The sequence below is a fragment of the Sinocyclocheilus grahami genome, unplaced genomic scaffold (assembly GCF_001515645.1).
Source record: "Sinocyclocheilus grahami isolate Dianchi unplaced genomic scaffold, SAMN03320097.WGS_v1.1 scaffold280.1, whole genome shotgun sequence".
In the NCBI taxonomy this organism is placed as follows: Eukaryota; Metazoa; Chordata; class Actinopteri; order Cypriniformes; family Cyprinidae; genus Sinocyclocheilus; species Sinocyclocheilus grahami.
In genome coordinates, this window is record NW_015505459.1 from 1,359,639 (window position 1) to 1,387,550 (window position 27,912).

Genomic DNA, 27,912 nt, shown 5'->3' on the forward strand with positions numbered 1-27,912 from the left:
CATCCGTGACTCCGCCCACTCCTCATATGAGTTTATGAGTCGCAGGGTCCTAAACTCACCAGCTCGAGCTATGTATTTATGGACTGACAAAATATAACAAATATATAAACAATTAAGTACATTAATTATGAATTCAATAAAATACGAGGCAATTATTGCATAATTAATTAAATATGTCAGGAAATTCAAGTTTTCAAATATTTATCATATTCAAATTACCCTACATTTTTATTTATCAATTCAAATATTTATCATATTGGTGATAAATAACTTATTTATCACCCTAAATCCTAGTACATACCCTACAACTTTATTTAATTTTATTCTATTCCTATTCTATCTATAGCACACCTGTACAACAATTTATTCTTTTGTTGTGGCTTATATTTACGCATGTGTATTTTATTCACATCTTATTTTTATTATCTGTGTGTTGTTGTCGTCTCTGTGTACTGGAAGCTTGTGACACTATAACAAATTCCTTGTATGTGCAAACATACTTGGCAATAAAGCTCTTTCTGATTCTGAAATATGTTAAAGGGTTTAACGGTGCTATAATCATAAACTCGAGTGGCCTTGTGCTTTATATAAAATGATAGGGCTGGGTAAAAAAAAATATTGATATCTCGATATTAATCGATTCTCATTTTTACGGAACGATATCGATTCCTAAATCCCAAGAATCGATCAGTCTAGCCTGTTTTCAGTTAATGGACGGAATATTGAAGGGTACTTCCCATCCAATAAATCGCAATAATCATTGTGCTTTGGTACTTTAAATATGAAACAATGTCTCAGATTTCAAATTCTGTCCATTGTATTGTAATATTTAAATAATAAATGCCTTTTGGCGCTGTTTAATGTGGAGTGACAGATCGCTGTATAGCGCCTCAGATCAACAGACGCTGCAGCGCGAGGCGCACGTGAGCTGATCATCTCCTTCACATTAATACCAGTTTCAGCACAAAATAAACATGACTAAACATCCGAAGGTAAGTTAAAAGTCTCATGTAATCGCTCAATCTGTGTTTCAGCCGTGCAAAAATGCCAATATAAGGCTTGTAAACAAAATGTCACATAACCTCACATTTACCTCAGAAAAAAACATATTTGGTGACCATAAACTCATTAGTCAGATAGAAAAATAAACTAGAGAGGGGCATTTTATATTTACCATATAACATATTCATTATATTTTTTTTACTGTTCTTCAATGTTTAATTTATGTTTGAATAAATCCATCAAGTTTTTATGACAGCCACCATTTAAATGTTTATATTTCAAAAAAACGAATTGAAGTAGAAATATTAATATGTAACTGTAACTTTCTTATTGTAAAAACTCAATATTATAGTAATGTTGTACCAACTGACTCTCATGTATATTTTACAGCATTAGTTGAGATTTTTTTTCCTTGAGAAAATTTGGCATGTACTGTAGCCTACCTGATATATATCCCAAATAATCGATGTTGAATCGAATCGAATCGGTAATTGAATCGCAAGCTTGTGAATTAGAATCGAATCGAATCGTGAAATTTGTGTCAAAACCCAGCCCTATAAAATGACTTTTAGAAATATGATATATATAAGACACTATAGTTCATTTAATTACATTTATTTATGACAACAACAACAACAAAAACACAATAAAATAATTATTCCGCCAAATTACATAGTTCCATAGTGGCATTTATGTTTGAATAAATCCATCAAGTTTTTATGACAGCCACCATTTAAATGTTTATATTTCAAAAAAACGAATTGAAGTAGAAATATTAATATGTAACTGTAACTTTCTTATTGTAAAAACTCAATATTATAGTAATGTTGTACCAACTGACTCTCATGTATATTTTACAGCATTAGTTGAGATTTTTTTTCCTTGAGAAAATTTGGCATGTACTGTAGCCTACCTGATATATATCCCAAATAATCGATGTTGAATCGAATCGAATCGGTAATTGAATCGCAAGCTTGTGAATTAGAATCGAATCGAATCGTGAAATTTGTGTCAAAACCCAGCCCTATAAAATGACTTTTAGAAATATGATATATATAAGACACTATAGTTCATTTAATTACATTTATTTATGACAACAACAACAACAAAAACACAATAAAATAATTATTCCGCCAAATTACATAGTTCCATAGTGGCGTACGCTCATTAATACATTATTCAATTAACCTTGACTCACGTCACGTTTAAGTGTTTTGTGTTAGATACTTGCTACTAGCAATGCTGTTTTTACACTTGACATAAAATGCTCAATATGTAACAAATGATTAAAGATACATTCCTAACAAGCTGCTAAATAAGGACTATAATACAAGAAGGGTGTGAGTTAGTATCTAACAACCATTGTAGTCCTTTATATACAGTGGCTTCAAATGTTTGATGTATACGACTGTAGTTGCGCCTCTTCAAATTATGTAAACCAGAAGCTTGTTTTACTCATAAATCGAAAACTCAGAAGGAAATGGTGAGCTAATGTTGGCCTACAAGTGATGACGTCATGACAAGATGAAGTATTCAATCTCATGTGAGTGTATATTATGTAAAGCATATTTTTAAGCACTTTTCAGTGTATTCGAGTAAAAATGAGGGAAACATTTTTATTTTAATTTGTGAACTGATTGCAGTACCAGCATGAACCACTAGCATTCCCCAGCACGTGTGGGAAACCCTAGTTCAGGGGTGCCCAAACTCGGTCCTGGAGGGCCGGTGTCCTGAAGAGTTTAGCTCCAACCCTAATCAAACACACCTGAACCAGCTAATCAAGCTCTTACTAGGCATGCTAGAAACTTCCCGGCAGGTGTGTTGAGGCAAGTTAAAGCTAAACTCTGCAGGACACAGGCCCTCCAGGACCGAGTTTGGGCACCCCTGCACCTAGTTGTACTCAGTGTAAAGACCATTATATCCTTCAGAGGGCGACATTGTATAGCCGTGACATGATGTGTATATTTCAACAAGCACTCTGCTTCACATAGTTTTCAAGAACATGTAGAGTTAACGTTCAGCAAATATCATAACCAACCTCCCCAATACCACCATTTCCTTTCATATATTAGGACAAGCAGAAACTTTTCTCTTTCTTGAGATGCATGCCGCCTTTATTCCCACTGCTTTTCCACCCCAGATCCTCCACACAACAAATGCATCGTATTTCAGCATCATTACATCATATTAAAAACACTACACACCATTAAACTAAACTCACATGCTTCAGTTCACTTGTTTATGTCTCCTCTATTTTTGTCTAATGTGATTCCTCTGGTACCTGGAGGGGCCCACCTTTGATCCAAAATAGCTGTGCTAATATATAAATGTGTTTGAACAGCGGATATGTGTACAAGTCTGTGGTGTATAAATATATACAGAGGGACGTTTAGCAAAGCAACTCACAGGTTATTCCTTCCTCAGGTACTAATGTGGTTGGATGTGTTACTTTCTTTCTAAACATCTTTGTATTCATAAACAGGCCAATGGAGAATGATGGTGGTCCCCGAGGAGTTATTTCACAGTATTAGGATTCAATAGAAGGCGCCAACATCTGTGTTTAAGTATCTGGCCTAAACGGATGGAAGCAAACTCTGTGCTACTGGAAGAATAAAGGCATAGTCTTCACTGTAACACAAAAGACATTGCACAGACAAGATGTTAATGTAATGTCAATGGACTCTTTTAAATAACTCGATGCATGACGGCAGAGAAAATAAAGACTTTTTGCACTGCGCTATTTGTGGAATGGGCCTTGGGATTGGAGGCTCGGAGCCATTTGGCTTGACTTTCTTTGAAGAAGGTTTTGTGGAGGGTTAAACCCGTACTCCTCCCTCTCTCTGATGCCTGTCGCTCTTTCATTCTGCCCAGGAAAGGCTGTACGTAACTGTGGGTGCAGATATAAAAAGATACAGTCTTTGGCTGTATCTTGCCATCTGCACACTGCTTCTGCAGCACTGGACTGTAATTCATGTCAGTGATGAGAGCATTTTTAGCTCTTGTCTTGTAACGTGTTGGTGGCGACGTGTTGGTGTTTAAACTTGTGGATATCCAGGATTCACATTGCTGGTGAGAGAATTGCTTATTATTTTAGTGGGTTTTTTTTGTTTTGTTTTGTTTTGTTTACTTGTTTATAGGAATATTTGATGTTTTCTCAATTTAACTTTTCTAAGGGCCATGGTGCTATGTTAAGGGCCATATGTAATCATTGCAACAATATGTTTTGGATGCATTTGTTAAAATAACTTATCAAAATACCATGGTGTTATCATTTGTTCATTGAATCATGGTACTACTAAAGTACATATTTGTATGTGCAAATTCAGAATTTTAAATAATGAGTCAATAACTAAATTATATATTATTTATATATAATTATGTATGATATGTTTAGATGTATAGATAGATGTAGATAATTTACACACATTTTTATATTTCTTTCCAGGCATTTTCTAACTGCTGCTTGACTTTGTGTTGCCATACCATGCGGACATGGATGTTTTCTTCACTGATTGTTTGTGTTTTGTTGCTGCACATCAGTGGATTCCAGCAAGAGGACACTCAAGCTGGTTTGTCATCTTAGTCTTGTACTTTATATTGTATTAGTCAAATGGTTTAAATCATTGAACATGTTAACAGTATAAAGCGACAATCTTAAGGCATTCCTGTAGCTCAAACAGTAGAGCATGGCACTAGCAACGCCAATGTCATGGGTTTAATTTTCAGGGAACGCTTGAACTGGTAAAACCTTAAAAGCAATGTAAATCTCTTTGGAATTAATGCATCTGCCAAATGCATGAATGTAAATGAATACACTTGAGAAAATAACTTATTTAGTCATTCTTGTGTAATTCGAGCATTTAGTTGAGATGCCAGGCAAAAAGTGTCCCAATGTACCTTACTTTACTCTACATTTGTTCAAGAATTGTAACCCAGCTTGGTCTGCATGTGGACCCTATGGGCAAATGTTTTCCTGGGCTTGCAGGTTGCAGCACAACTCCCAATGACCTTGCGTTCATTGTCGATGGCTCCTCGAGCTTGGGGATCCCTAATTTTGAAACTGCCAAGCGGTGGCTCATCAACATCACCAGTGGCTTTGACGTGAGCACCAGGCACACTCAGGTAGCAGTTGTCCAGTACAGCGACACCCCTCGACTCGAGATTCCTCTGGGAAAGCATGAGAACAGCCAGGAACTCATCGAGGACATCACCTCCATCTCATACCTGGGGGGCAACACACGGACCGGCCGTGCCATCAAGTTCGCCACAGACCATGTCTTCGGGATGCCTAACCGCACATCCCAGTCTCCTAGAAACCGCATCGCCGTGGTTCTCACTGATGGGCGTTCTCAGGATGACGTTGAGGATGCTGCCATGGAGGCCAGGGCACAGAATATTGTTCTGTTTGCAGTCGGTGTAGGAAATGAGATCACTAACTCTGAGTTGGTGTCTGTGGCCAACAAGCCACCTTCAACTTACGTGCTACACGTGGAGGATTATAACTCCATTGCAAGCATATGGGACCTGATGGAGCAGAAACTGTGTGAGGGTGAGTCGTGCTAGACTTTGGAGCATATTTTTGTCTAGGACCAGTGACATTAGAGACATTACATGGATGTAATCTTTGGGGCCCAATGCATCTGTTTAATCCTGAAGATAAACTGTTGGTCATCATTAGCAATGACTAAGCAAAGAATATTAAGTGACAAGATACTTACAGACCTTTGGAAATTCGATCTTTGGACTGGTGTCTGTTTAATGCTATATGGTTAAGCACTGGCATCTATTTCCAGTTGTTTCATTGATTGTATGCTAATTTGTTATCTTTTTTATTGCTCAAATTCAGACTTTTACAGATCAACTTTGTCTCAGATGTTTCTCCTCCCTTAGGAGGAATATAAATGAGATAGCAGTTCAGATTTGGTCTGTATTTACATTCGATGAGTTTGTATCTGTTATCTTCATATCTAATGAGATCACTGACTTTTGATTGCAGACTTTGGTGTCTTGGCAAATAAGAGCACAGTTTTGAGATTTTGTTGAGATCTCTTTTGAAAAACTTGGTAATTTAAGTGTTCATTTGCTTTCTATTTTATCTCATTGCTGTCTATGAGAAACAACTGAGATTTCAAAAGAGTTCTTATTCGGTTTTTATTTTCTGGTGATCTAAACACACTTTGATTCAAAGCATTACACAACAGTTGAAGTGCAACTGAAATGTTTGTGAATTGAGCAGTTGCATTCTCTCATTCACAGAATCGGTGTGTCCAACGCGGATCCCTGGGACGGTGAATGATCAGAAGGGCTTTGATTTAATGAGCCTGATGAAGATCGAGCAGGTGGCTCAGAAGGTTCAGGGCTCTTTGATATCAGAGAGAGCGTCACAGCTCAGCCCTCGTATGGACATCACCCACAACACCAGGTGATTTTTGCTTTACCTCATCTATAGTTCATGATATGCACTGCATTGCTTGTGTTCTTGCACATGTTGAAGTGTTAGAATTGTGTAAATGGTTGTGGTTGGAGAATTCAGGCTACTTTGACCTTCACTTGGTGTTCCTCACAGAGAGATCTTTCCAGAAGGCCTTCCACCAGCTTTTGTGTTTGTGGCCACTCTGCGCTTGAAGAACCCAGCTCACTGGATGAAGTTTGACCTGTTAAGAGTGTTATCTCAAGACGGGGTTAAGCAGATCGCTGTGACTGTGAACGGAGCAGACAAATCGGTCACTTTCACCTGCACCAGCACTCTGAAGAAAGAGCAGACAGTCATATTTAATGACCGAGGCATCAAGGTCTCTGAAATTTTTATATCACTCTTAAATCTCATTAAAAAATAAAAAAACATTGGCTGTCGGCGCCGATAGTCTTGTGGGCAGCATGCGGACATGTAGCACTGTTGTGCTTCGAGCGTCCCGAGTTCGAGTCCCGGCTTGCTGACCTCTCCCAATCCCGTCCCCCCTCTCTCTCCCACATAATTTCCTGTCACCTACTGTCCTATTGAAATAAAGGCATAAAATGCCAAAAGTAAATCTCTAAAAAAAAAGAAAACATTGGCTGCATCTCAATTCACTGATATCTGTGCTAAACAGTATGCAAGATTAGAATGATTGCATCCCATATCCCATAGTGTGTTGCTATTATTAAAATGTCTATACAATAAGAATATCTATGTGTTTATGTCTTTTGCTAATATGATTTATGTTCCTGTAGAGGCTCTTTGACACAGATTGGCATCAGCTGAAGTTCCTGGTGAAGCCCAAACGCATCACTTGTTTCGTAGACGGTGTATATGTGGAGGAGCAGCTCCTAGATGCAGTCGTTCCCATCTACATTAATGGAAAGACTCAAGTCGCCAAGAAAATTAATATTGAGACTACAGTCCCTGTGAGTGATTCCAATGTTTTATTGCTATTTTCGACTCCTGCCTGATCACAAGTTTATATGTACCAAACTAAGTGAAACTTGGAAGACTGATCGTTTGCTACCACAAAAATCCAGATCATAAAATTTCTGTTGTGTTTTGTGTTTCTTTATCAGATAGTGCTGCAGAAGTTGCGGATCTACTGTGATCCCCAGCAAAGTGAGCGAGAGACAGCATGTGAAATTTACTCTGTGGTAAGACTGGTTTGCTGTTGGTCTTGCTAGACAAGTTGTTCACCATCAAAAGCTAGTTTGTGTCGACCAGCATGGTGTTTCTATTCTTTTTTTAGAGAATGGTGATACAGAAACATCTTGTCACGTCTTGTGTGAATCATGTTATCTGCTTCCAGGGATTTCCTTCCCACTTTAATTGATCTTTCTCTGTTTGTTTTTTTAACAGGATGATGACAGGGTAAGTTACCAGCATTACTATTCTTGCTTTTTAAAATTTTTAATTTGAGTGGTGATTGGTTTAGTTTATGCTTTATGTGCAATGTGTTATATTTCCAGTGTCCTTTGGATCGCTCTCCTGCTGTAGAAGGTTGCGATTGTCCAAGTGGTAAACCTGGTCTTCCTGGTCTACCTGGGTCTATGGTGAGACATTTTTTTAAAACTATGCATTCTAATGGATTGGCAGGGAAACTTGCTGGCGTCTTTTGCTTGTTTGGGACATCTGATTAAAACACATATTTAACTCATTGTTTGAATGTAGGGTTTCAGAGGGGAGAAAGGCAGAGAAGGACCTCCTGGCCCTGATGGTAAACCTGTAAGTACAGCAGAATCATTAGTGGCAATCATAAGGTTTGGGCGTGTGTAATCACCATGATCTGTTTGTCCACCAGGGGAAACCAGGAGAAAAGGGAGCATCTGGAGAGCCTGGTCGAGATGGACAGAAAGTGAATGAAACATCAAGAACATTCTCTGATAACCTCAAAGCTTTACATTAATATTTTATTCTTCCATTTACAGGGTGAAGCAGGTGAACCAGGACAAAAGGGGGAGCGAGGGCTGGAAGGACCCAAAGTATGTAGATTTTGAGATTTTCATTGTCATTGAAATTAGAAATATATATTGGCTTGCATAATTCTTCCCCCAATCTTTTAATAGGGAGTAATGGGACCACCAGGGCCTTCAGGACCAACAGTGAGTCTCAATCTTTCTGATCAATTAATCTGAATTTTTCTGTTGTTATGTTTAAAGGGGTCATATGATGCTTTTTTAAAGATCATTATTTTGTGTATTTGGTGTAACAGAATATGTTGACATGTTTTAATGTTCAAAAAACACATTATTTTTCAAATACTGTACATTATTGTAGGTCCTCTATGCCCCGCCTCTCTCAAACGCTTCGTTTTCTACAAAGCCCCTCCTTCCGACAAGCGCAGTCTGCTCTGATTGGCCAGCTGACCCAGTGCATTGTGATTGGCCGAACACCGCAAGTACTCGTCGGAAATGTTACGCCCCTTACCATAATCGCGAGCTTCATCTCTCAGAATAAATATAAAGACAGAGCCCGAAAGGGGAACAGAGTCGGGTGACAGACACAGTGATGAAGCTGGTATGTGTTTGCAGTACACAAGCCACGGTTAAGACAGCTGACTCTACTGTGATGTGTCTCTCTCTCTCTAGCATTTGAACAGACAATAGCAAGTACTTAAACTAATAACAAAACAGTAGCTGATTCAGAAGCACCAGATTGCCATAGCAAAGTCAGTTACCTCCTCTCCTAGGTTCACGAAACGGTCGTCTATAAAATGCATTGCTGTTCTGTTGTAAGTAATCTTAAAGATTCCTAAATGCATCTACTTCTGGAAGGCCAAATAAAGTGCTTTTGCTTTCGCCTAGAAACACACAGCGTCTCCCTGACATGCTGCATCAACACTAACTGCGGTCACTGAAACCAAGCCGTCTTTCTTTGCGTGCACATTTGGGTGGAATTATGCAAATATTTCCACATAGTGAGGTAGATATGTGGGGGCGTGTTAGAACGAGCCGTTTTAGGGGGGTGTGGCAGAGTCTTAACTTTGATAAAGAATATCTCTTTGGTTTTGAGACTTTAGTCTTTGCAACTTCAGGGATCTTATCTATGCACAATCAGCTTGTAACACTCCAAAGAGAAAGGAAAACTTGAAATCGCATCATATGACCCCTTTAAAGTGTTTATGTGCAAAAAGTTTCTCTTTAGTAAGCAAAAACTACAATGACTGAAATCATTCCCTTAAAATCTCTTCTAGGGCACTGACTTTTCCAAATTGGATTTAGATGACTTGGGAATTCAAGGAAGCAAGGTAAAACACAATGCATCCTATTAAATCTATTGAAAATGACTGGAAATGATTACCAAACATTTTTTTTTCTTATACAAACTACAGGGAATCCCAGGAGAACCAGGGGAAATGGGGCCACCCGGAAAACCTGGAATGAATGTAAAAAATCTACTTATGAATGTTCAGTATTGTTCATTGATGATCATTAACAGTTTTATCCCACTTTGCAGTATTCTATTTTAAATTAAAGTGAAAAAAAAGGTCTTTAAAAAGTCTTTAATTAAAGAAGGTCTTCTTTATTCTCTTTACTCTGCAGGGAGAACCTGGGAAACCTGGTCTACCTGGACTTGCTGGTCCCAAGGTAAGACAGATTTCAGACTGACATATCCAAAACTCTGATAATTCAACTACCACTACTCCTGTAATCATAATTAATCACAACTATGGATGCTTTTCTAGACCCTGTGGTGATGGAGGCATATTAAAAGCAGCTTTTAAAAAGGCAGCAGCCTCCAAGCCCGTTTTTTCTTCTTTCCAGTACAAATATCATTTATAGATCAATATACATTTACATGAGTAGCAAGATGACTTAAGAAGACTTGTTTTCTGATAGATTTGTCAAAGTTAAGTGAGTTTATGCTTAAACGAGAACAAAAATACATGCCAATGGTGTAGAAACATAAACTTGCTTTTCTTTTGGATTAAGATATTCCTTAGCCCATTGGAATACATTTTTTCTTGTTTCAAGCATAAGCCCACTTTATTGTGATAAGTTCATCATAAATGTATCTTACATCTCTATGCTTTTGAAGCGAATGTCTCTTGATTTAAGAATGCTTCGATGATTTGTAAATCACTGGCTTTGGTTCCATAGGAAGGAAATGCTACTATACATCAGAACCTTGCCATTTTCAGTCAGCACTGCTTGTTTTCTGTCAGCTGTGCATGAGAATGAATTCACTTCCTGTGTCAATACGACAGAAAATAATGCACTTTTTTTGTGGCGTATATTTTTAGGGAAACCCCACCCATTATATATTTGGTCCTGTACCCTATGAATCTAAGTGATTTTGATGACTTCTGTCTTGTTTTTGAAGTTCATGAGAGTCCGTGGAGTTGTTTTCCTGTTCTAGTACACAACATAGGCAGGCAACCCTAGACAGTTTCAACTTCACACCCAGAATTTTGAAGTATTTAAGGCAGCACAGGGTGTAAACCATCAGATGTGTTAGGGATACGATCAGACATCCTCTCACATGAGAAAGTCCTGGATTATTTTAAGCACAAGGGCATATTTGTGGCCTTGTTGTCGATCCTTTTTATCCATCTCTCTAACATTTTTCTTAGCTTTTTGCCAGCAGCAGACTGTCGTCTTGCCCAAAGGTCTATGTATAGCGACTTAAACACCCAGATTATGATGGGCCAATGACACAGTACACATCGGGAGCTGCTCTCTGCTCTAGATGAATATAAGGTCACATGCCAGCCAAATTACTATGTGCTGGTTACATATTACATCAGCTAAGATTTAGCGTTAGTGTAGTTGAATACTGTGGTATAATGATAAATAACAGATGAATGTTGCTTTATGAAGTTCGTGTATCGTGGCAAAGCTCATTTTCACCAGGATGTTGACACTTCATTAAAATAAACTAGCACCTAGAAATAATATTTGGGAATGCCACCATGAATATTAAAAACACATTCGATGAATCTTGTACTCTTCTAGTGTTGTAGGTCAACCCAGATGAGATCTTTAGTGCTCAGATGTTGCTCTTTTATAGCTCATGAGACTTCCCAAACACACTCTTTTCAGGAATTTTCACTTACCATCAACTTTGTCTCAGATATTTCTCTTTGAGTGTCTTGATAGATATGACAATAGAAACAAATAAACTGTTGATGAGTGGTGATAATTTGGTCATTTCGATAATTTGGTTTTAGAATAATTTGTTGAGCTCATATAGAGATCTCTAACGTCTGATTGCAGTTTGAGACATTTTTGGAAAATGTATATAATATTTATTATTATGATTTTTTCTCCCCTATACTGTAGTGTGGTTTGAGCAAATGAGTTGAGTTTTTTAGACATAAATTGGGAGTCAGATCTATTTTCAGGATACTGCATCTGTCTCAGCATCTGCGTGCCACCCGTTCTCTGAAAATTAGTGCCGCCCTGCCATTTACTGCCCCATTAAATCAAGCCGGCAACACTCGATGTTTGTTCAGGTTTGGATGTGGCTTGGTTTGAAAGATGTGACATTTAGATTTTGTTCCACAAAGCTATAAAATAACCTTTAAAGCATTGGAAACACGTTTGTTTATGTTCACTGAAATGATCTAACTTATAAAAAATGATTTATAGAATCTTAAACATCCTGTTTCAGTGCTCACTCTTGCTCAAATTAATGATACTTTGGTTTTTTGATAGATTATTGTTCAATTGAAATGATGCAAATCCCTTTAAGCACTAGAACTGTGCAGTCTGTAGCATTTAAACCCAGAAAACAGTTTTCATGTTCAAACCGTGTGTTTCTTCTAGGTTTTGCTCTACATGCTTGATGCATCACACGACTGTTGAAGCTACTTGTTTAAAGCACGCATTGGTTTTAGGTTCATGTTTGAGACTCTGTGTAAGCTTTGTAAACTCGTTGTTGCTCTATTGTGTATTTTAGAACTTTGATAAGAAACTGTCTTCCAGTTGTACGCTTATACATTCATAAAGGGCCATGGCTAGCATAGCATGAGACTTGAAAATTGGACAGGATCGGTATTATCATGTTTGCTAGTTTTCGTTATTAAGTCCCGGCCTTCCCACTTTGGATCTGAGACAGAATTGCTCGCTTTAGCGGTAACACCAGGTTTCCCCAGACCACTAAGAGATGATTAGTTAACCAAAACTCGGTTCCATGTGGTGTGCCAGAAGAGAGCTCCCTCGTAAGGGTGGGTTTCCCGCAGCACAAGTGGTGCCGCCAACCCTGGAAACAGCCTTTAATCATGACATGCAGACATACATGCATATGGACTGTTAAAAGAAACTGAAACACACAGACCCCAGAACCCAAGAACAACTCGTGACTACGTTGATTATGAGTTTATTTGAACCGAAATGGGTCATTACTTACGTTTCACCTGCATCAAACGTTCAGTGCACGCACAAAAACTGCCTCCAAACGGTTAAAAGAGATGTGGAATCTCATAAATTCCTTTTAATTGGCCTTCTCCTGGATATAATTGCAGAGCGACAGTATAAGGTACAATTATTGTTTGTCATGTTTCGAAAGCATGCTTTGTGTGAGGTCTTTTCAAATGTCAGAGCTTCAGGGTAAAGTCTATATGTGCATGTATTTAAGTAAGTACAGTAAGAGAACTCCTGGGAGATAAACTGTTATTTGACCAAACATTTTATAATATACAGATTAGCCCATGCATTTTACATTAAAACTAAGCACGTTTTATTAGGACTGTGTACAGAATTGAATACTAGCATACTGCACAGTAGTGCTTGTTTAAAAAAATATATATAATATGCTACTTTAACGCATGACCTCGCTACATTGTAGGTTAAATTCAGAAAGAATTAATATCATCTCAGAAATAAAACACATTGTCATTCATTTTCAGATCAGTGAGGCCTACGATCAATCAGTTCCAAAATAAAATACAAAACCGAAATACAAAACCTGTGCTAACTGAAATAAAACAAGATGACAAAAAAAAGATTGATTTCAATAATTGGAAAAACTATAGCATAACAAGAACTTTGTAAGCAATTTTTTGAGGGTCAGCCATTTTTTGTTTCACCCTGTGTGAGGAAAGTCACTCATTTTTAGTTCAATGCGATAACATTACCTAGTATTTTCGTGGGGAAAAAAACCTCTCTAGGTCAAAATGACTGTAAAACATCATGAGGGTTAAAGTATTTTATTATTTGCATGGCTACAAAAATCAAAGAAAATTCAAATGTACAGTTCACAAAATTCACAGTATGCATACTGCTTGTGCACATAAATAATATTAGCCTGCTACCCTACAAAGCCAAAACTACTACTGGAAATGGCAAAATAAAAAGTCTTAAATGTTATTTCCCACCCTTTATTTAAATATTAGTACTATTCACACACTTTTCCCCTCTAAATTTGTAAATCATAGCCTAAGAGAGGCGATTTTAGACTAAATGTGTAGTTGCACTGTTTGCCTTTGTATGGCAGTGTGGTACAGCAGTGTGTTTTTCTGAACATATCCCATGCCCCATGCAAAATGTGGGATGTTACATATTTTCTGTCAGGTGTGTTTCACCATACACAAATTACATGCACATGTAACCAGGAACATGCTATTTTTGAATTCACATGATGGCCAGCCACAGCCCAGCATCTCGGGAAAGGAGGACATCTCTTACCAGCATTCCCACATGTGCATGGCTTGTAATTTAGTACTTCAGAAAGTGCAAAAAAGTCTTTAGATAAGGTCCCTTTACAGTTGGGTGTAACATGTTTAGATTTTAATGACAGGCTGTCTCAAATTTCATACTTACTTTACAATTAAGATGCATGCATATTTAACTTCTCAGTGCTTAATTTCTCTTCATGTAATTAGTATGTAAAAAAAAAAGTAACCCAAATTGGAACTGCAGAACTCTAATTATATCTGCAATTAGTGGAATGTACCATGATTATTTAAGGCAAAGTGATACTCTTTACTTACAGCTTACCACATTTCCCGTTTCAGTGATACTGTACGTGTGAACTATTCACAAGAAAAAAATGGTTTAGAATATCTTTAAAAATCAGTAAATGTGTGATAGTTTCTTCTTTTGATTCTGAGGTGCAATATGTGTTTCTAACCAATTTTATTTTATTTTTTTATTTAGGGAGAGAAAGGAGATATTGGTGCAGCAGCAGCAGATGGACAAGCAGGAATCCCTGTGAGTTTATTTTTTCATCTTATTGTTTTTTGTGTTCCTTGTTCTTTTTTTCCACCTCAGATTAAAAAACTTCAGTTACTTTGAAAATATAGTTTTCTGTAGAATAATTTCTATAGAAATGATAGAAAACATTCAGTTTGATTGGTAAGGCATCAAACATTCACAATGTCATGAACCAATAAAATTCTAGTTCAGTTTTTAGGAATATATCAACTGCTTTTCTGTGAAGCTTTTGCAGTCGAACTCCATTCTGGAAACTTTGCTTTGAAGTCACTTCCATTTCATTTTCATGACTTATTTCAAGCTCTAGTTCACAGGTTGGCTCGATTTAGACTTTCTGTTGATTTATGATGTTGACATATGTAATCACATATTTATGTGATGAGATTGACTTGGTCATAGTGAAAGGGCACTATGTAAAGTTTATTGTGTGATGTTTCTGGTGGAAGTGGCCCCGTCAAATGGTTTGTTGGGAGCCCCCCAGATTTGTGGTGTGCTGCTAACTCTAGATTTGGAAAGGATGAAACCACAGTGTTTAGTAATCCCAGAATACATCACTGAGATGTAGAGTAGCAGATGATACACGTATACACTCTTAAAAATAAAGGTGCTTCAAAAGGTTCTTCAAGCGATGCCATAGAAGAACCAGTTTTAGTTCCACAAAGAACCATTCAGTCAAAGGTTCTTTAAAGAACCATCTCTTTCTTACCTTTTTATAATCTGAAGAACCTTTTTTCGCCACAAAGAACCTTTTGTGAAACAGAAAGGTTCTTCAGATGTTAAAGGTTCTTTATGGAACCATTTAGACAATTTAGTTCTTCTATGGCATCGTGAAGCACCTTTATTTTTAAGAGTGTATAGTCAACATCAGCTCTGTTTATGCTCTAGATGTTGTTTAAAGTCATCCTGCTTCATTACCAATCACGCACATGTCAAAACTGCAACTCTGACTATGAGGAAGGAAAACGCTTCTTTAACGCAACAGACAAAGCCTAAGTCAGTCTTATTTCAAAATGCCTCAGAAGCTGAGACAGACTCATTTTGAGGCCTCTATCGAAAAGCTAACAAAAACGTATTGTTTTACGTAAGGTTTTTTTATTCTTACTCTTTTTTTTGTACCACTGGTTTTAAATTCGAAAGGCCAGGCCTGCTGACCCAAGTTGCTTTTAAGTGTTGCTTTTTTAGTGAAATATTGAAAATATTCTTTGTTTGATCTCCTGAATTGATTAGCTCAAATTAATTCATGAAACTGCAACTTGAAACAACAGCGGTGTGCCAGTTTGTTCTTTAAACTAAAAGATGCAATGGATGTCTTTGTTGTCTTTGATGTCAAAATGTCTTTGTTCTCATCTTAACTTGTATCTTGCACATGAGATGGGCAGGAAGAGCATGACATTAACTGCTGATGATCTGCAAAGTTTCATGATCGTGGGTTGCAAGGGTGTCACTTCTGGAGAATGAGATCATGATTTCTGCATTCTTTTATTAGCAGCTGCTTTGTAAGACGAGCATCACTTGTCACACAATTCCTCTGCATTTTGCTTATTCTTCCTGTCAGTGATATGAACATAGCCCTTTTTTTTTATCTTGCTGCTATATATTTCAGCATGAGGAGTGTTGGTAGATGGTTTCAATCCAAAGTTAATTTAAAGTGACTTCAGATTGTTTATGCTTTTAACTAAAGTCAGTTTTCATTTTTATTTCAGCTAATGACTTGAAGTGATGTGGTTTAGGCCTCAGTGTAAATATTTAGATATCCTTGGCTTAGTTTGATATAGTAAGTGCTCCCTTTTGGGGTAACGTTTTGGCAAGCACACAGTTCTTCCCATTTCCAAGTCCAGATGCTGAGAGCAGCCCTACGGAAACTTTTAGGAAGACATCTGTCTAGTGTCATGTGATTAATATAACAGTTAATACACCCCTCCCTCTTTTTGAGGTTGTGGTGAACCTCTGAATGTTCTCATTTCTCGTTCTTTCCTGCAGAACCGTTTTATTTTGGATGATTCGTGCACACTGAGCAGGTGGAGACAGCGGTATTTGTTTTAGTAACCGATTTCTTAATGTCAATAAATTCTCTAGTGCACTCACTAGAGGTCAGCCAGTTTTCTGCACGTCCGCACTTCCTTCTGTCTGTCTCTCTATCGCTGCAATCTCTTTTATGTCTGTTGCCACATGCACTGTATGGAAACTTTGCAGAGGAACATTTGCTGTTTGATTGAAAACTTTTACACTCATTCATTTCACAAGTCGTTTGGGTTGTGCTTCCTGTTTATGGCCAGTTAAACTTGCTCATTTGAAAGAAAAATGTTCAAGATTATGGGATCCTTGAAATCTGGTGCAGGAAACGGGATGTATCAGCTGTGGATGGTTGTAGGTGTGGTGATTTATGCCTCTCTTTTATCTTTCATCATAAACTCTCATGTAAACTGCTCTAATGAAAGAATACGTGCTTGCCAGTACATTAGATGGGTTACAGTGTGGCTTGGCAATGATACAGAAAGGCAGCACTTGGTAAGTAAACAGGCAATAGTGGCAGTAAAAGGTGCTGCCAGCATGTTAAGCCTGTGCTTCAGACTGGATCCTTTGTAGTTGTGTATTTCAATCACTGTACCAAATTTGTAAAGATAGAATGCTTTTTGTGTTTTTCTTTAGGGTATGCGGGGGCTTCCTGGAGAGATAGGCCCTGCTGGACCTCAAGTAAGAACCCAGATTAATCATAAAATATAAAAATGATTAAATATAATAAAATATCATATGTTTCTTAAGCAGCAAATCAGCATATTACAATGATTTCTGAAAGATCATGTGACACTGAAGACTGGAGTAATGATGCTGAAAATTCAGCTTTGCATCACAGAAATAAATTAAATTTTAAAACGTATTAAAACAAAAAAATGGTTATATATATTTTTTATATATATTAAAAGAGACTTATTTCAAAAACATTTTAAAAAGGCTTACCCACTCCAAACTTTGGACAGTAGTCATTTGGAGAATATTGATTTTGCTTTTTTATAACAAAAATGATTTTGACAGGGTGACCGTGGGATGCCAGGACCGGCAGGTTTTACTGGACCAACAGGACAGCAGGTACAATATCTCATAATTTTACATGCAGTAACTATTTAGGTTGTTTATCAAGGCCTCTAATTTTGAGCAAGATGTCAAGTTTGGTTTGTTCTTAAACTAAATCAGGTGGCTATTAAATTATTTGAAGAAATTAGACTTAAGATGATATTAAAGATGCTTAAATAATCTAAAATATTAAAAGAAAGACTCCAACCATACCTGCGAACCAGAATATCATAGCGATTTTGTGGTGTCACACTCTTTGTAACTACCCGGCAACCACCTTGAACATCGTAACAACCATATAGCAACCCACTCATAAAACTTCACCAACCACATAGCGAAGCCGTGCCAATCACCCAGAACACCCTAGCTCTGTGGTGGTGAGTTTGACACAGGTTGGCACCACTCACGTTTTCTTCAGAAAATGTGAAAATCTAGTTTCCAACAGCAGTGGTAAATTATTTATTTTTTAAAGGTGAAGTGCGGCCCAAACCCACGTCATTGTGTTAATGTTACCAGGTTCATGTGAAACCAGAACGGTTTGATTTGTACCAAAGTGTTTAAACTTTCTGAGAAATGTACCTACGAATGACTTTCTTATTGTTGTCTTTGCACATTAAAACTGGGCTAAGAAAAACAAATGCACAAAATGTTGATGGTTATCATTGGAAGAGATGCGGCAAATTAATATCTTAGGCTTGAATTATTAATGTTTGTCTTACTGAAGAGTTGTCTTTAATTCTAGGGACCCCCAGGCCCAGTTGGCCCACCTGGCATAGAAGGTCCTCCAGGTCCAAAAGTAAGTCATCCCAGCTATTTGTAGTTTATTGTATATTTAGCATTCATTTGTATTTTTTGTGAAGTGATAAATACATGAAATGTAAAGAAATGTATTCTTGAATTTTTTTTCCAAAGAAAAATGTATTTAGCAAGGATGCATTAAATTGATCAAAAGTGAAAACAATTTGTATTTTTTTATGTCACGTCTTAGCATTTTATTGACATGGAGTGAAACCCTTATTTGTTGACAGGGGAATTTTGGCTCTCGCGGACAGGATGGACTCCCTGGGCCACCTGGTGCTAAAGTGAGTGAGCTAAGGGAGGGGGATTTCCACACATAAAGGTCTGAAAATACCAAAAGGGTCTGGCTGCAGCCTTGCACTTGCACTCTCAGACTTGCATTCTCAGACTTGCACTCTCAGACACTTGCACTTCCACTGGCGACGTCACTTGCAGTCTTTATTTTTTTATTTTGTTCTATTTATTTATTCTTTTTGTTTGACTCTCTCAACATTTTACAACAGCAGCCCGGTGGTGAAGACAAGACAAAAGAAACTAAATTACGAAGTCACTTGCAATCGCCACTTGCACTCTCCGATACCTGCGACGTCACTTGCAATCGACACAAATCGTACCTGTTGCCAATGGAGCCAAGAAGCTGCGGTGATTAAACGATTAAAACTAATTTTATACTATAACGTACAGGGTCCTGCAAGCCATCTGTAGGAGAAAAAGACCAGACCCGCAAATCCGTGGCCACAGAACAGCAGAATATGAACGCAATGCACAAAGTCTCTCGTTAAGCATTTTCCTCCTGTAGAAAAACATAAACACGTAACATGGCTTAATGTATTAAGATGCTATTAAAATATCACATTCAATATACAGTTTATTAATATAATGAATATGTATATAGTATTTTCCTCCCATACCGCAAAGCGTGGCATGATGTGGCATAATGGACTAAAAAGGCCAAACTCTGTATGCTCCTCTACATTATTAATATACATAACTAATATGTACAGGTACATCAAGCCATATTAAGTGTTTATGTTTTTCTACAGGAGGAAAACGCTTGTGCATTGCATTCATATTCTGCTGTTCTGTAGCCACGGATTTGCTGGTCTTGTCTTTTTCTTGCAGGACCCTGTACGTTATAGTATAAAATTAGTTTTAATCGTTTAATCACCACCACAGCTTCTTGTCTCTATTGGCAACACGCACGATTTGTGTCGATTGCAAGTGACGTCACAGGTATCGGAGAGTGCAAGTGAAGATTGGAAGTGACATTGTAAGTTAGTTTCTTTTTTCTTGTCTTCACCACCTGGCTACTGTTGTAAAATGTTGAGAGATTCAAACAAAAAGTAATCAATAAATAGAACAAATTAAAAAATAAAAAAGACTGCAAGTGATGTCGCTAGTGGAAGCACAAGTGTCTGAGAGCGCAAGTCTGAGAGTGCAAGTGCAAGGCTGCAGCCAGACCCTTCTCCAAAATACGATATTATCTCTTTCAGTGACATACCTGCCGCTTCCTCAGCCGGCTTCAGGAAATAACTTTGAATAGCAGATGCTATATTAAGCCTCTATCAAGTCATAATGTTGAGAAGCCTTTAATTCACTTTACATAAGTTATACTGGTTGGGAGCCAACAGTTAACAAGTAAAATGCTGAAGACAAAATAGTTATGAGAGGACGGTTTCTAATGTAGGCCTGCAAAAGCCGAAGCTGAGAGACTTTTCGAGAGTGTGAAAATGTTGCAATTTTTATTTCATTGCATTTATTTCACCACCTTCCACATTAAGAAGAAAAGTTCTGTTTTAAAGTGTCAGTTCACCCAGAAATGAAAAGTAGTCTGTATTGTGCACTATTCCATATCTTCTGATGCCATACATTAGGTATATGACAAAAACAGACTGAAATGTATACTGAACAAAATTATAAACGCAACACTTTTGTTTTTGCTACCATTTTTCATGAGCTGAACTCAAAGATCTAAGACTTTTTCTATGTACACAAAAGGCCGATTTCTCTCAAATATTGTTCACAAATCTGTCTGAATATGTGTTAGTGAGCACTTCTCCTTTGCCGAGATAATCTATCCACCTCACAGGTGTGGCATATCAAGATGCTGATTAGACAGCATGATTATTGCACACTTTTGTGTACATAGAAAAAGTCTTAGATCTTTGAGTTCAGCTCATTAAAAATGGTAGCAAAAACAAAAGTGTTGCGTTTATAATTTTGTTCAGTGTATGTTTTTTTTCAATAAGAAATGTCTAGCAGTGATATTGAGTATGCTATGTCTATAATCTAATTAAATGAATCCTGTCATTAAGTATAGTGATGTTGCACAAGAAAACAGTCTATACTGAGATTTATAAGAGTGTGTGTGCATGCATGTATCCACAGGGTTCAGATGGAGAGCACGGCATTCAAGGTCCCCCTGGCGTTACAGGTCTGCCAGGGTTTAAAGGTCATAAGGTACGGCCATCTTCAACCTAAACCTAGCCTGAATTAGCATCTGTCTTGCTTTAGAGGGTTTAATGAAGATGTGCATATACAATGGATGCAATTATACAATAGGTTGCATTAGAAATAGTCAATAATCGAAAAAGAAAAAAATGTAGGATGGGGACTTGGTTCTGTGCATCAGTTGTGTGAATTTAAGCAGAATAATACTGTATGTCACAAGAAGTCTCTGGTTTTCACTGGAAGATTCCGTTATGATTATAATGTGCATTTATAAAATAGATAGGGTGAATTTTCGTTTGACATCACAAATTCACTAAAATTCACAGAATTCTGTCTTTTTTCCCTCTCTTTCAACCCTTACTATGTCAATACTACACTCGATTTAATGAACAATATCACATTAATCATTCCAGAAATTTTAATTTTTCCTTCCAAATTCTCACTAGCATTTTTTCACAACCTATTTTCATGGTGGTGCTTTAAAACTTTAGGTTTCTTCTCTTTTCTTCACTTTGAATCTTTTGCAGTGGGAATGTTTCTTAAGTAGGGAAACACAATAGGCAGAATACTTTATTTTTCAACCAAAAAATGATGAAAAGTGTGGAATTTTAAATGTAAATTCAGTGATTCAATTCACTCAGCGAATGACTGTTTTTGGTTAATGCGACCTCTATGTATGTACTGTACGCTTGTGCACTTTAATGTATTATTAAAAATATTCTTAGTTTCATCACTATTAAATGCCAATTCTCCTACGCTTGTATTTGCAGGGTGACTCAGGATCATCTGGACCAAAGGGAACTCAGGTACCGTGACTGCTTAGTGATGAGCGACAGCTTTGACATTTGATTTCTCACGTCTCTTTGCATAGTACTTGAACATAGTTTGTGAGAGAAAGAGAAAAGAGGAAGTTAAAAAAAAAGGTGTTAAACTGCTAGTAAAATTTTTGCTAACAGGAATTCCGACCTACGTAAGACACACACACTACTAATGTTTTTATTCAGCAGTCAGGGTCAAAATGTTGTAAACAAAGTACCACACAACATACCAGCTGGTCCAGGCTGCTTTTACTAGTTAATGCTGGTCTAGATCATGGATAGGCACAATCATAGAAAACAAAAGAAACTGGTTGAGTATGTTATTGCATCTCTCTTGCCAGGGTGAGAAAGGAAACCAGGGAGAACCTGGAGTCCCTGGAAAACATGTATGTAACAGTCTTTATGCTTCATTAGTGTTGTTTCTAATGCAAGTGTACTTCTGGTTATGGATTTTAATAAACCCGTAAAACCTACGCATTGAACTTTGAAACCCACCTTGGCCCACAGTGCTTGTGCAATGGAAAGGAAAACATCCCACAGACTTACTTTAAAGAGAGAACCCAAATCATATCTAGAAACTTGAATATCATACAGAATATCATAAGATTTTCTTTTTTGAAAGAAATTAATGCTTCTGTTCAGCAAGGAGGCTTTAAATTGATCAAAAGTAATAGTAAAGACATTGGCAATGTTACAAAAGATTTCTATTTCAGATAAATCCTGTTCTTTTAAACTTTCCGTTCATCAAAGAAACCTGAAAAAAACCCATCAATGTTTTCAACATTGATAAATGTTTCTTGAGCAGCAAATCAAGACTTCTTTCAAAAACATGAAACAAATGTACATATGAATGTCTAAATGTGATGTGTGTAAATACAGAGTTCTGGCATGAAACTCTAGATGGCGCTGTCCGATAGGTCTAACTCAATCTGACCTAATGACATCATTATCACATGGCACAGCTGATTGGTTCTCTCCTGTATCGGTAGCCAATGAGCTCGCTGCTCAACATTCAAATACTGTATATGACTAGTGCTTGCCGTAGCAGTTGCAGCTTGCTTCAGAAACCCTCCACCTTCCCCAGCTCCACCTGTATAGATCTGCTACGAGGTGATTCATGTATGCTATATGAGGGTTATTTCATGTATGTTATATTTGCAGAAGCAATATTTCTTACATGCTCACAGCAGCATGTTGTGGATGTATTGGCAGTAGCAAGTCAGCAGCAACAGCAGCGTAGCAGATCTATTCCGCCAAATACCATGCCAATCCCTCCAAGAGTTGTCATGAATTTTGAAATTTCATGAAAAGAAAGTGTCATGAAATTTCTCATAACATGTCAGGATATTCAAATTGCACATCAAATTGTACTTCTGTCGTTCTCAACAGGGTGAACCAGGCCTGAAAGGATACAAAGGAGAGGTACAAAACTACTCTTAAAACATAACTACTGTTGTCAGTGTCTCATAACCATTTCCTGATGAGTCAGAATCTAGAGGTCTTTTGGTTCCTTAGCAAGGGAGTAAAACAAGCGTCAATATTTTGAGCCAAACATATGCAGTGTCTCAGCATTCTAAGATCTTGTTTGCACCTCCTTCATAAATTAAACTTTTTTTTTTCACATTACTCAAACAATCAAATATGCACAAATACTGAAAGATTAATTTAAAAAGCTTTTATTTCTTGTGTTACTCTTTCTGTAACCGTGAAGTGAATTGTTCTCCAAAGCATTTTATGTATGTGTAAAATATAGAATATAATTACACCACAAAATAATAAAGGAGACATAATAAATAAGAGAAAATACAATAAAAATTAAATAATATATTTTATAGAATAAAAATAAAATACAATACAATAAAATTAATAACAACAGAAGACAGTACCTATAATATTAATTATAATAATTACAATTATATACAATGAAGATTGTCAAATAAAGCAAATTAATACAATGAATTAACTATGTATCATATATACTGTACATATTTAGCAGCTAGTTTGACTACCATGTTGTCCTCGCTGAGTATTTAGAGTAAAGAATGAACAATTCAATGCTTAAAATTGTGGAAAAAAATATTTGCCTTGTAGTGGTACTTATTTTTAATCCTCTATTTGATTCAGGTCGCAGTGCATAATCGCTGCTCTCTCATATCCAGGATATTTTATATCTTCCTTTCTCTATTTCAAAGTCGTGGTCACCGAGCTGATGTTTTCTCTCATAAATTTTGAAAGAATTGGTCTTTCTTTTAATTGTTTGATTGATAAATAATTTGGTGGTTCTGTTTAGGACCGAATAACACTGGAGTTTGGTTTGGAGGTCAAATTTATTTTGTTTTTTTTTCATCATAATTATACTTTAGATTTTTGCCAATTTCTTTATGAATGTTAGGGTTGTGGTTGTTAGTGCATTCATTAGTTGAAGCACGAATGTATTTAGAGAATGAGACACTGTGGGGGTTTCATTGGCACGGAGGGTTTCATATTGAATAGATTCAGCGTCAGATTGACTGAGATGATGCCTGAATTGAACAGCTCTTTTTTATTTCAATGTGTAAGGGGTATAAGCTCAGTTCAGCCCTGCAGGCATTGTTAGAAGTGCCTCTGTTTACCCATGGAATGCTTTTTGGAAATTCCAATTGTGTTCTTTCTATTAAGCTTTATCCCAATTTTCAAACTTTAATACGGGTCCCCAAATTTTACTCACTTTCAGCCAGGTGTAGCAGGGGAGCCTGGGAGCAGAGGGGCTGATGGGAAAAGGGGAGATGTGGGTTCATCAGGGCCACCTGGATCTCAAGGCTTTCCGGGTCTAGACGGTTTACCAGGGCAGCCAGGACTTCCAGGATACCCAGGGAAACCAGTGAGTGTGATGCTTATGAGCATTTATAGGGCATGTATGATGGCGATGATGCTCTTGCTCAAATACACAAGCACACTGTGTTACAGGGCAAAGCACCTTCAGAAGATCAGCTGATGAAGATCTGTGCTTCTGTGCTACAGAGTAAGTTCTTCTTAAGTTTGTCGTATTTCAGTGGCAAATAGATTGAGTGATGTTGAGATGAATGAGAAAACAAAGATAAAATATGCTAATGCAAGCATCACTTTTAATGTTTGCCTAGTTAGAATTTGATAAAACCCCTAACTGGAAGTATTAAATTTAGTCATGTAACTCATCCTTCTTGTATTCACCATGAAACTGTCACTCTAGCAACCAAAAACATGCTGAAAACACTTAGACCACCTTAGCAACACGCCCACAACACCCTAAAATCATGTCTGTGACTTTTGCATGGAAAATCGCTCGCATGTTCTTCAGAAAATATACAACTCTTGTATTTGAGATATGTTCCTATGTCTTCATATGCATTTTACATGTCAGATGATTTTATTTAGCTGAGAAAGTCAAAGATACTCGAGATGAATAGCATTTGACTCATGATGTGCGTATATGTGCCTAACTGTCAGATAGCTGGAGACTTTCAGTTCTCTGTAAAAAAGAGGAAAACATTTGTTGAGCCAGCGAACGGCTATTTTTTATTTTGCCGTTACTGTCACAAATGTTACACCATCTTCTCTACGCTTTTAAAAAAACTATGAACTTCACACGAATTACACTTGTCGCTTGCATGTAGTAAAGGATAATGGTTAGTCGCATGGTAATTACTGCAAAATAAATCATGTCAGGATGATTGCAACATTAATGAGAAGCATTTGTACATTATCTTGCTGTTTGATGAATAATTTAGCTTAGAATGAGAGACGTGAAACTAGCACAAATGTACAGCTTAGCATCGTTATACAAAAATGTTTGACTGTAGAACGCAACAGTTGACCAATCATGAAATAACACCTAATAGCATTGTATCTAGCAACTGCATGTACAGGTGAGTAGTGTATTCATTCATATTAGAAAAGACAAACTCATTGACACACTTGTCTTGAAATCTCTCTGAATCAGTGGTTCTCAACCACTAGGGGGCCTACAAAATAAACTTTCAAATAAGCTAAAACATGGAGAAGTAAGCCGACATCATGTTTCTTATTTTAATTTGTGCCCTCCACATCTGTTATTTTATATAAAACCTCATATAAATGAGGAAAAGTGGGGTTTCTAGACATGGGAAAGTCAGGGAAATCAAGTTTATAATGAACATAAATCTTTCTGGTGATATCAAGCACTAAAATATTTTTATTGTGTGGAAATTAGTATTTGTGACAAAATTCATTTGAAAAATGTCCGTCATCAGGGTTATGACAGTTAACTAAAACTAAAACGAACTAAAATTCAAACTTTTTATTTTCACTTTTTTATTTTAGCTAGATGCCAAAAATAACATTTTTCATTTTCATTTAGTTTATCTTGCTGTACTGAAATAACTAAAACTAAAACTGAAATAAAAAGTAATAAAAACAATATGGACACACACACACATACACACAAAAATAAAAATAAAATGACAAAAAAAAAATACAAAAAATGTCAAATTAAAATGAAAATATATAAATAAAAACTAGTTCAAAATGTCATGTAAATTCATTGGCAAAAAAGTGTAAACCCTGAAGAAGATTCAGTTATTCAAAACTATTTTAATTATTTACTGTACATTTTATAATACATTTATACATTTTTTATTTTTCAATTTGTTTATTTTTTATATATATACAAATATTACCACTCTTGGTTAGTACCAGATACCAGTCAAAAAGGTTGAGAATCACTGCACTAAATGTTCCTTCAACAGGCCAGCTGCCACAGCTCTTGCAGGTGATGGGCCAAAGCAGCTGCCAACACTGTGAGACCAAACAAGGACCATCAGGCGATCCAGGTCCCCCAGGCCCAACAGGCCCATCTGGACCCCCAGGATATCCCGGCATGGCAGGGTCTCCAGGCTACCCGGGACCTCCTGGGAGGCAGGGACCTGAAGGGGTAAAAGGTGAGGAAGGATTATGGCAATCTGTTTTGAAGTTTATTTCTTCTTTTGATTATAAAGTGACTGAAGGGAAAATGGTGCTTGAATGTTTTTCTTTCAGGTGATATTGGCCCAGTGGGTATGAAAGGTACTAAGGGACAGGGTGAAATGGGTTTGCCAGGTCCACCTGGTCCAGCAGGTATAAAAACAAATATATTCATGCATGATAATAATCCCCTTAGTTGTATTTTTTAGTCTTTTGCAAGCACGTCCAGAAGTAATTTTCTCTTCCACAGGTTTGCAGGGGCCACGTGGGGATGACGGTGAGGGATATCCTGGGCCTTCTGGTCCACTAGGAAAACCTGGCACTCCGGGTACCCCAGGCAAACGTGGGCCCCCGGGACCCATGGGGGTCTGTGACCCATCCTCATGTTATCAAGCCTATGGCTTTCGGGACGATCCTTTCAGGAAAGGACCTAACTTTTAGCAACGGGACAGTGGGATCGTACTGATTCTGTACAGTCTTTTCTCTCTCAAATGGACCTATCTGGTGCTCAGCCTTGACCTCAAGAACTCATAACCTCTAAAGAACGATGATCTTGACTTTAAATATGTGATGTGTTTTCCTGTTTGAGAATCTTGTGTTGGATGTGTTAAATCATGAATCCATGGTTTTGATTGATTTTGATGCATGTCCTGGCTGCTCTTTTCCAAAAGGGCTGTTGGGCTCCAGTAGAACTCATGCATTATATTCCAAGTTTTCTGAAGCCTTTGTGCAAGAAACGGACTAAAGGTTCAATCATTGCTTGGTGAAAATGCTCTTAAACATCATGCATGTTCACGTACTGTACATACATCTTTGATTCTCTCGTGTCCTGTGACCAATTTAATTTTCATTTTCAACTTTCGTTTTTGGGTGAATTGTTCCTTTGAAGAAAAACTGCTATACTGTATCCACGGCACTGCCCCAGGCAAGCTACCTCTGTACAGGATGTGAAGCAATTCGACGGGCTATACGTTGAACGCTTATGTTCAAATTTGAGAATACTTCTGCTCAAGGGCTATTTGTTAGTTTTTATAGAAACATTTTTACTACTAAAACATTTAGTATTATTATTATTTAATTATACGTTTAATTGTTTGAGAATTTGTCTTGTAGGTTTTAGCAGTAATCTTAGTTCTTAGTTGTAGTTTTGGCATGTCTATTTTTGACTGGATAGATTTGTGCAAAGAGCAGCAATTAG

At 37.2% G+C, this 27,912-nt stretch overlaps 1 protein-coding gene across 1 annotated transcript; it reads left to right on the forward strand.

Moving 5' to 3' along the window:
* Nucleotides 1-4,486: 4,486 nt before the first annotated feature.
* LOC107600272 (collagen alpha-1(XXI) chain-like) lies at nucleotides 4,487-27,222 on the forward strand. Its single transcript, XM_016292117.1, has 29 exons — nucleotides 4,487-4,571; nucleotides 4,988-5,551; nucleotides 6,259-6,424; nucleotides 6,569-6,794; nucleotides 7,213-7,386; nucleotides 7,540-7,617; nucleotides 7,823-7,834; nucleotides 7,933-8,016; nucleotides 8,135-8,188; nucleotides 8,265-8,318; nucleotides 8,392-8,445; nucleotides 8,530-8,565; nucleotides 9,657-9,710; nucleotides 9,795-9,848; nucleotides 10,006-10,050; nucleotides 14,563-14,616; nucleotides 17,269-17,313; nucleotides 17,653-17,706; nucleotides 18,434-18,487; nucleotides 18,720-18,773; nucleotides 20,878-20,949; nucleotides 21,711-21,746; nucleotides 22,100-22,144; nucleotides 23,148-23,180; nucleotides 24,472-24,618; nucleotides 24,705-24,759; nucleotides 26,501-26,692; nucleotides 26,790-26,867; nucleotides 26,965-27,222. Exons 1-29 carry the CDS (start codon nucleotides 4,487-4,489, stop codon nucleotides 27,153-27,155), a joined length of 2,850 nt encoding a protein of 949 aa, XP_016147603.1. The 3' UTR covers nucleotides 27,156-27,222.
* Nucleotides 27,223-27,912: the final 690 nt, after the last annotated feature.

Coding starts and splice junctions, on each gene's coding strand:
- LOC107600272 (XM_016292117.1), top strand. CDS start 4,487: ATGCGGACATGGATGTTTTCTTCACTGATTGTTTGTGTTTTGTTGCTG. Junction 6,795..7,212: donor TTAATGACCGAGGCATCAAG/GTCTCTGAAATT, acceptor ATGTTCCTGTAG/AGGCTCTTTGACACAGATTG. Junction 10,051..14,562: donor CTGGACTTGCTGGTCCCAAG/GTAAGACAGATT, acceptor TTTTTTATTTAG/GGAGAGAAAGGAGATATTGG.